The sequence below is a fragment of the Hoplias malabaricus genome, chromosome 17 (assembly GCF_029633855.1).
Source record: "Hoplias malabaricus isolate fHopMal1 chromosome 17, fHopMal1.hap1, whole genome shotgun sequence".
NCBI classification, from domain to species: Eukaryota; Metazoa; Chordata; class Actinopteri; order Characiformes; family Erythrinidae; genus Hoplias; species Hoplias malabaricus.
Window position 1 is genome coordinate 1,779,938 of NC_089816.1, and position 10,165 is coordinate 1,790,102.

The 10,165-nt window shown below is 42.0% G+C and overlaps 1 protein-coding gene and 1 long non-coding RNA gene across 3 annotated transcripts in view; both read right to left on the reverse strand.

Moving 5' to 3' along the window:
* Positions 1-1,425: 1,425 nt before the first annotated feature.
* On the reverse strand, positions 1,426-5,547 carry LOC136673814 (uncharacterized). Of its 2 annotated transcripts, XR_010795965.1 has the most exons (5): positions 5,091-5,547; positions 4,103-4,249; positions 3,159-3,321; positions 2,771-2,963; positions 1,426-1,509 (listed from the first exon to the last, which is right to left on the reverse strand). It is a non-coding gene; the product is annotated as an uncharacterized lncRNA (long non-coding RNA). The 2 variants fall into 2 exon arrangements; XR_010795964.1 differs by having other exon boundaries at positions 4,103-5,547.
* Positions 5,548-9,449: 3,902 nt separating this feature from the next.
* The window catches only part of LOC136674065 (calsyntenin-2-like), a 67,183-nt gene continuing 66,467 nt past the window's right edge, over positions 9,450-10,165 (reverse strand). Inside the window, exon 10 of the mRNA XM_066649920.1 lies at positions 9,450-9,551. Within this exon, the coding sequence (XP_066506017.1) occupies positions 9,450-9,551 (102 nt within the window). The remainder of the gene's footprint in view (positions 9,552-10,165) is intronic.

Consider the following 10,165-nt stretch of genomic DNA (forward strand, 5'->3'; position numbering starts at 1 on the left):
ATCAGCGAAAGATCCGGACCTTCAGGTGATTTGTTAATGTTTTTGTCCTGCAAGGTGTGAGACAAAGACCAGTCAGACATTTCATGCTGCTTACTTTCATTGCTCATGGGAAAAAAACAAAATGACAACAATAAGGACTAAGAGAAGCAACAGCTTTCATTTTGGCAATATCGTTCACGTCATGATGCAAAATTAGGACCCGACACACACCCTTTGTCTGGTACGATGCAAATTCAGGACAATTTAGATATTAAAAGGGGACGTCTACGATTGTGGGGAAATGCTGTTCTCTCTGGTTTGTTTACACTCAGAAGCTGTGCGTCTTTTAAGGTGGAACAGTGTGTTTGGGGAAAAATAACTGATAGTACGCAGCTGAAGTTTGACTTGTCTGTAAGCTTGCTTTCACTATTTGAATTACCACAGAAACCCATATGTAACTCGAGCTGTAGAGTTTGTAATAATGTCGGTATGTGTTTTATTTCATGCAGTTTGCCATCTCCTGAATTTGGACAGTCCACCTTAAGAAATCCAAAACAGTAAAAATAAGTCAGTGTTACCCACCTATGGAACAGACAGAGCATCATCCTCATCTCGAATTGTACTTTTCATAGAGATTGTATAGAGATTTCTCGTGTAAAATAACTCTAGATGCCGTTTCTCTGCTGCGAGCAGAGAGAGAGAATCCTAACAGTGGACAGAGACATTTTTTCTTTTTTTAAAAACAGGCTTCAGAAATGCATTAGATCAGTTCTGAGCACGCAAAACTACTGGAAAGCAGCAAATGATGAGGAAACATCCTCAGAGTTGTATATTAATAAAGGTGTGTTTCGATTAAAACCGTGAACGCCCCCTTTAACTACACCAAGATATTTTAGCCCAAAACAGTGCTGGAATTTTGGTGTCAGGACAATCGTTGGGTAAGGGCAGCACTGATGTAGTAGCCCTTAATGGAAAGAAATACTGAAATGCCTAGCTTACTATTATATGAAAATAGGTTCATTTTTTACCTGTGCAGCAGTAGCCTCCACTTTTGGCTCCTCGGTGGCCAAAGAAGTTTCAGGTTCAGCGCCGTACTTGGCAAGCTTTGCGCTCCGTATGATTCTGCTGTCAGTCTAAATGAATATAGGCATAGTAATATTAAAACAATAACAGAAAATGACCACAAAACTGACCATTAAAATCTAAAACAAGGATCAACAATAATTTATTCAAAGTGATTTACGCCAAGGTGTAAAATTAGGACACGACACACACCCCGTTTCTGGTACAGTCCAATGTCAGGACATTTGAGGCTTCCCTCAGGTCAAAACATTTTACCCCAGAAAAGTCTTGGAGCATCATTATTAGGACAGTTATTTAATATTATTATTAAACTTAGTTTATAAATAGCTGTCCAAATAGAGTGTATGGATAATCCATTTCTACCTGTGCTGCCATGATTTCTGCTCTCCGCTCATGAGAAATCAGCGAAAGATCCGGACCTTCAGGTGATTTGTTAATGTTTTTGTCCTGCAAGGTGTGAGACAAAGACCAGTCAGACATTTCATGCTGCTTACTTTCATTGCTCATGGGAAAAAAACAAAATGACAACAATAAGGACTAAGAGAAGCAACATGAACATCGCTTACACCCAAATATAAAATAAGGACTGGACATACGGATATTGCTTAATATATAACACATGAATTCCAAACTTGGTAATATTTTATCAAAACTAATTTTTTGCTTCGTGTCAATATGCTTCAACATGCTTAACTGTGCCCCAGTGGTGAGTATTTTATGCTCATCAGGTCATGAAGGGTTTTGGTAATCTTTAAAATTGACAATGTAAACACGACAGACATGCAAGAGAACACAGACATTGTCTTAATCAGTGTTCAAGTGTTAAAGTCTAGAATGTTTAAGTCTGTCTGAAGATGTGTTTATAATTACTTATTTTTTATTTTTATTTTGTAAATATAAAAAAAAAAATTAGAATTGGCTGCTTTCAAGACAGGCGCAGAGACAAATTTTTAAAGGGACAATATGTATAGACACTCGAGATATATTTTAATCTTAAAGCATTTCATAACAAGCAGGTGAGCTGGTAACAAGAGTAGATCTATATTGGGTAAAAAGCTTCCATTGTTTTTAAGCAAAGATAGGTTGGTTCTCACCACTTTGTATTTTGAATTATTGTAAAAATATATAGTGTTCTATGCAGTACATTTCAAAATATACTGTACCTAATATAAAATCCAAATAAATCATGTTTTCTGTGCCACTGAAACAATGGACCATCCAAATTTTATCAGTGACGGGCAAAACCCTACACCTCTCCTAGGGCATCAGTGACCACTACATGGACGGCTTGCATATGTGAGTAGCTTCTATTGATGTGGATGTGAACATTACTATTTTTAGAGAAAAATGATGATGTCTTTCCCCAGGAAATCTATGGTTATTTCAGCAGGATGATGCCATGCCTCATTTGGTATGTGCTCCAACAGCATGAGCTTAACCTGCCTGTGTTCTAGATCTGTCTCCTATGATAATCACGATGGTAAACTTGGTTCTGTCCCCTGTGTGTTGCAGACATCAAATTTCCATTTCCAATTTTTTTATATTTAACAAATAGTTTAGTTGAAATAATACTACATAAAGTAAACAAAAATATTTAATGAATATCTTTTCCCTGTCCTTTAAATCTAATTAACAAGTTACAGATTTTGTTTTGTTGCATTTTTATAAAGTGTTCCATATTTTCATATAAAATATCATATAAACTCACCAGTGAACGCCAAGGCCAGGGGCTGTCTCCATAACTGTACGTTATTTCCTGCCCTGGGTCTATGTCCTTCATAGCAAATAAGCACAAATGTGGCTTGCCTTTAACCAGTATTTTTTTTATTTTACAATTTGCATTTTTGTGATCATCGTTTACTAATCGTCCTAAAGTCCCATCTTCTTTGGCAGCATCTATGCTGAAAAAGGAAATTCAGATATATTTAATTACAACACCAACTGCTAAAATTACAACTACTTAAGTATGACTCTTAAATAAATGTCAGTATGTCATTTATTCATGTAATTTAATTTTATCTGTTAGAAATTAACTCAGCTAGGATTTCCTAAAAGAAGGAAAGCTAGAATATCCTACATAACAGGCAGCCACTTACCACCAGCTACTCCCATTCCATTTAAAGTCAAACAAAAACCCATTTTGTTTTTCTGTATATTTTTTTTGTCTCTCTGAACTCTCTTTTTGAGAAATAAGTTGTCCTTGGTATTCAAGGACAAAGCTTCCTCTTTCTATCTTCACCAGAGCAAATACTCCCCTTCCTAAAATAAAGCAAAGGGGAAAATGTAAATGGAATTAATTTTTAAGAACTTCTAATTAAATGTCAAACTTTAAGAACTTAAGCAGAAATGATTAAATTGGAAAGACACCAAGCATACAAGACCTACCCACTGTTTGGTTAAATATAATGGCTTACAACGTCATGTGAAAAACAATGTACACTTTCTTTGAATTCTATCTGGGCGTCAAAAAATCCATTTTTTTTTATATTGCTTGGTGTAGTATTAGTCTTAATTTAATTGGCATAGGAACCACAGGGATGTGGGACATGTCCCATGCAAAATTGTAAAAGCCTGCATTTGTACGCCACATTAAATATACCACGGAAAGATAAAATATGCTTCTTTCCTTTTGAAAGTGTGCCACTATGGAGGCATATTTGGTGCAAAACCCCTGAGCACCAGTGACAGTGAAACATGTACTGGAGAAAATAGTCACATGTGTATTATTATAATTTGAAGTCACAGAGAAAATCTCCTCAGGAGTTGCAAACTCCTCTCCCACAAATACAATCACAAACTCTTAATTGCAGGTGCACAAATCTAATTCTACATACAATTCTACTAAGACAGAGCCAATTACTGCATGTGAAATTTAACCTTTAAACTTTTTTTCTTGTAACAGTAACACAATTTTAGAATCAAAACATTTTAAAGCTACAAGAAATGTCCTTCCCCCACCCCACAGACGTGCCCCTGAGGTTTAATATTTATAACTGTAATTATTGTAAATGTAGTATGTAATGTAAATATTCAGGCATACCTTTACATGAGTTGATAAATCTTTCTTCAAACCAAGGCTTGTCCTCGCAGGAAAGAATATGTTCTGTAGCATCTGCCACAGGATTTCGCCTCGTTCTTCTGCTTAACATTTTCCTTAATACTGTTTTTAAATCATAAAATTTATGAACTGAAAAAGAGTAAATATGGATTTGAATACTAAACATTTTAAGGCAACAACATGCCTTTATTTCAGTTTTCTAACTAAGTCTGGAATTATTTGTAACAAAAAATAACCACAGCAAGGGTCTGACACCTATAATTGTACTGTACTCTCAGTGTGCTCACTGTACTTTACACAAACTGTACACTGCGTACTTAATACATACAATAAACACATAGTTTGTATAATAAACTAAACATGCTGCAGAGTTGGGGTTAAGAAACAGAGAAAACATGGCTGTAAATGGCTAAATATATTAAAGACTAGACTAGATGTAGATGTAGATGTGAAATTTGACCAAAAGCGGTTGTCCTGTTCACCATTTATTAATAACTCTGTGGCCGAGCCCTGCCCCCCTCACCCAACTCTCTCTGTAACTGTGATTAAACTTTTCCACTCTGCTGCACGCGCCCATCCCCCACTCTGTCCGTGCTGCACGCGCCCCAACTCTGCTCTCGCAGCTGCACGCGCCCATCCCCCACTCTGCAGTCCACGGCGTCTCTCTCCTAAATAAACTTTCTCTCGGAGCTGCACCTTTCCTTCACGCGTTGCACGTCGACTTAACAAACTTCTACTCCCCAAGCGTAAAACCTGTGCACTCTAAAGCACTCTAAAATGTCTAGGTGTGTGCCTGGTTAAACAAACAAGTCCAACAAACGTGTATATTAATTAATTAAATAAATAAATAAATAGTTTAACCACAGAACCACTTCAAATGCATTAAATAAATCAGAAAAAAACTACATTTTAAATTGTAAATTTATTATACATAACTTTAAAATGATGCAATAAAGATGCATTAACTTACCATTTAAAAGCTTGTCTCGTGTCCACCGCTCAGTTTCCCGGGAAAAATGGGACCTGTTTTTTTGCCGCGAAGCTCTCGAACCAATAAGTGCGATTCCACTAACCAATCAGAGAGCCAATTAAGCTCTGATTTATAACTCATATCCCCAGGAACCATGAGTTTAAGATCACTGGAAGCCATTTTATGCTGACGTCACTTCCAAAGTGTGCGTGGCTTTTGCTGCAGTTCCTCAAGTGGCCACTGCGAGCGCGCACCCTTTTGAGCCAAATCTAGACACCCTTACCTCACTTTGACCCTCATGAGAGTTAAAAATTAGGACTTTCCTGAAATTCACAGCACATGTATTTTAGAGCATTCTGAACATGGTGGCAGGGTCAGAAAAGTTAGGACATGGGTTTTGGTCCTGACATTACCATGTGTCCTGACAACGTTGGTGTGTATTCTGACAAGTGTACTGACAATACACAAAAACAAACACACACACACACACCCACACACACACCCACACACACACACACAAATGTAGAAGCTGAGATGGATTAGATGAGGAGGAGAGAGAGAATTAAATGAATTGAACGAAAGCATGTGAGCAAAGCTAAAAGCTCAGAGCTTCTGTGGGTGGGAGAGAGAGAGAGAGAGAGAGAGAGAGAGAGAGAGAGAGAGAGAGAGAGAGAGAGAGAGAGAGAGAGAGAAATAAAATCCTAAGACAGAAAGAGAATAAAAGAAAGTGAAATGAAAGACAGAAACGGACACTGAGCAAAACAGATGAAAAGAGGTGAAAAAGTAAACAAGTGAGTGTCTGTGTTCTCATCCACCCAGAGAGTGTGTGTGTGTGTGTGTGCGTGCGTGTGTGTAAGTGTGTAAGCGTGTGTGTGATCAGTATTCAAGGTGAGAGAATGTGAGTCCATAAATATTTCAGCACACTGAAACCTTCAGTCATGGAGCGATATCAACAGTCAGTCAAACTGGAGAGAGACAGACAGACAGTGAGAGAGGGAAGACAGATGGAGAGAGATTGAGTGAAAGAGAGAGAAAGAGCAAAGGAGAGACAGTATGTATATTGGGTACTACTTATAGAATTGGAAAAAAAAACAGTCTTGGACAGGATCACAGCACCCCCTCCCTGCTAAATAAGAGGACCTAAACCACACCCCCCAAAACCCAACCCTTCATACACCAGCACCCTCATAACACCACCTCTTACCTACATACCCCAACACCCTCATAATATCACCCCTTACCTTCATACACCAGCACCCTCATAACACCACCTCTTACCTACATACCCCAACACCCTCATAATATCACCCCTTACCTTCATACACCAGCACCCTCATAACACCACCTCTTACCTACATACCCCAACACCCTCATAACACCACCCCTTACACCTACATACCTCCACACCCTCATAACACCACCCCTTACACCTACATACCTCCACACCCTCATAACACCACCCCTTACCTACCTACCCCAACACCCTCATAACACCACCCCTTACACCTACATACCTCCACACCCTCATAACACCACCCCTTACCTACCTACCCCAACACCCTCATAACATCACTCTTTACCTACATACCCCAACACCCTCATAACACCACCCCTTACCTACCTACCCCAATACCCTCATAACATCACTCTTTACCTACCTACCCCAATACACTCATAACACCACCCCTTACCTACCTACCCCAATACCCTCATAACATCACTCTTTACCTACATACCCCAATACACTCATAACACCACCCCTTACCTACCTACCCCAATACCCTCATAACATCACTCTTTACCTACATACCCCAACACCCTCATAACACCACCCTCTTACTGCATATTCCATCCCCTTTACTATATAACCCCACCCCCTTATAACACCCCTATGAACTCCACAACCCAAAAATCCTCCCTTCTTACCCTTACATATACCAACAACCTCATAACCCCACCCCCTTACAATACACCATAGAGGGGGCGCCTGTCCTTCACAGGGTGACACACACTCACAAATTCACTCACACACTTACATCTACGGACACTTTAGAGTCACCAATCCACCGACAAATCTGTATTTTGGGACCATTGGAGGAAACCGGAGCACCCAGAGGAAACCCACGCCAACACAGGGATAACACACCAAACTCCTTAAAACAACAATTTATGTTAATAATTTTAAGTATATATTGTTTGCTAAATATTTATACTACAACAACAACTACTACTACTGCTACAACTTATAATAATAATAGTAATAATAACAAAAATAATAAATATATAATAAATATTTATTGTTACACTTATATAACGCCTTTCTAGATACATAAGGACACGTTACAGTAAACATTGCACAGAACGCCATTCCTTTCAACATCAATCTACATACACACACTCATGAGATTCAGCAGCCAAACACACACAGCGTACTCTCAATCAGGAAGACCGTCCACCTGGAGGACACTAGGGATTCACCCAGGATAGAGCTTCAATCCATATCTTGGCACACACACATACAGACATTCATTCACACACACACACACACACACACACACACGCACACACCAAGAAAGTAGCCAATTCACCTAACCTCCATGTTTTAGGACTGTGGAAGGAAATCTGAGACCCCAGAGAAAACCCATGCAGACACAAGGAGGACATGGAAACTCCAGCACAGATGAGACTAGAACCCAAGAACTGTACTTTGCAGAGTCATTGCTAATAAACTATTCTGAAGTGGAGTGGAGTGAGAGGGGGGGGGGGGGGGCACACAGACAGAGAAAGGGTAAGAAAGAGCCAGAGGGAGGGCGAGAATGAAAGAGCGAGGGAGATGAATAATGACTCTGACTCTGTGCACCTGGAGAACTCGAATCTGCCGAGACACAAAGTTGAGGCCGAAGAGAACAGACAGAGGAAGAGAGATGAACAAGATCCTTAACATCACCCAGAGCAGAGAACAGCGGCTCTAATCCTAGAACAATCACTGGATTAGACACCCGGAGGAACGAGGGAGAGGAGAGGAGGGGAGGGGAGAGGAGGGGAGGAGAAGAGAAGAGAGAGGGAGAGACGAGGAGGAGAGGAACAGCAGAAACATAAACAGATCACAGACCTGACATTCATCCGTTCCTTAAGAGCACAGTGAGATGATCTGAGTGGACGCAGATGAGACAGAAATAGAAGATATTAGAGCTGGGTTGTTTGAAGCTTGTGTACAGGCCTTTAAAGAGTACAGGTCTATTTCTGTAGTGTGGGTCCCTTTGGAGTGTGTACACACTACGTATACGGCCAATATTTTATAGACACCTGCTGTTCCTGTGTTTTATATGACATCATGGATAACAATAAGCACCTTATAACATATGAATAAATAAATAAATAATACATTTTTAATAGTGTATCCATAGACATCCCTTTTTGTAGAATATAAAGATAGGTAGAATATTATACCTATAATGTGTATGTCTTAAAGGAACACTAGGTAAGGTTTGGTATTTTTGTCGCAAAGTGTAACTGGCATTTACAACACTGTTGTCACGCCTTCGTCCTGTCAGTCTGTTGTCCCCGCCATGTGCTTTATTTGCACATGGCTCTGTTTTGTTTATGTTCTAGTCTCCGCCTTTGTCCCGCCTCCTCGTCTGTCATCTGTTAACCCGTCCTTCTCGTTATCTGTCTCAGGTGCGTCTCGTCAGTGTCTTGTATTTAAGTCCCCTTCCTACACTTCCTGTTGGTTGGTCATTGTTCTATTGTTCCGTGTATCCAGTCAAGTCTGTCGTGTTCGTTAGTCTCTCCGTTGTTAGTTTTCACGTTGTCGCTGTATTTCCTTTGTCGTTTCGTTCTTTCGTCTGTCTGTCCCGTTAGTCCTGTTCTACTCCCCGTGTCCCGTTTATCCTGCCTGGATCCCCGTTTCTTGTCTTTTGTTTACAGTCTCTTTGTTTTGTTATTCTTTGTCATTAAAAGTATCTGTGCTTTAGCGAATGCGTCCGCCCTCAGTCAGTCCGTCCCTCGTTCCTGACAGAATGACCAACCGCCAGGACGCAGCTAGCACAGACAGTTACCTTCGGAGACTAGGAGAAGTCCAAGCGTCCATAATTCGTGCAATGGTAGCCTCTAGGACTTCAGAGGAGCCGAATTATGGACAGAAGGACTGCGCCAGCGGGAGTCAAAAGAGTCGGCGGAAGAAGCGTGCTGGAGTCCCCCCCTCGCTGGAGGATTACCCCCTCAGGTCCGGGGAAATTTTTGGGGGGGCGTTAAGGGTAGGGGCTGTTAGCCTCACCTCCGTAGCTCTGAGGTCTGAGGCTAACAGGGGCGCACCTCGAGGGGATCTAATGGGTGCGCCTGTGAAACCCCCTAAACCCTTTACAGCTCCAGTGCGAGCCCGGCGAGCAGCACGAACTCCTGTCCTTGTAAACGCGGCGCCTCCAGGCGCGCCTGTCCTCGAGAGCGCGGCGCGCGCCTCTCCTGTCTTCGTGGACGACGTCACAGATTCATCTGCCTCCGTGGACGTCGTCGAACGTTCTCCAGTCTCCGTGGACGACGTCGCAGGTCCCCCTGCCTCCTTGGACGTCGTCCTGTCCCCGTGACGGCGGCACCCGCCGCTCCTGTCCCCGTGACGGTGGCTACGGCCTCTCCTGTCCCCGTGACTGTGGCTACGGCCTCTCCTGTCCCCGTGACTGTGGCTACGGCCGCTCCTGTCCATGTCCGAAGGTCGGCCCGAAAGACTTCGGGACCGATCCCCAGAACTGTGCCCAGGCTGGTTCCTCGGACTGCCCCACAGACATTAGCCAGTCCTGGGCACCCCCCTGTTATATTGGTTCCCTTGTCTGTCCCTGTCTTGGTTCCTGTCTCTGTCCTTGTCCCAGTACCCGTGTCAGCTTTTGTCTCTGTCCCAGTCCCTGTCACTGTGTTCGTGTCTGTCCCCCTGAATGTCTTGGTCCCTGTTCCCTTACCAAGTCCAGTCCAGTCTCCTGTGAGTCCTGTCCAGTCCCCTGTCAGCCCTGTCCAGTCTATGTTTCAACCCCCGGTTCAGTCCCCTGTCAGCCCTGTCCAGTCTATGTTTCAACCCCCGGTTCAGT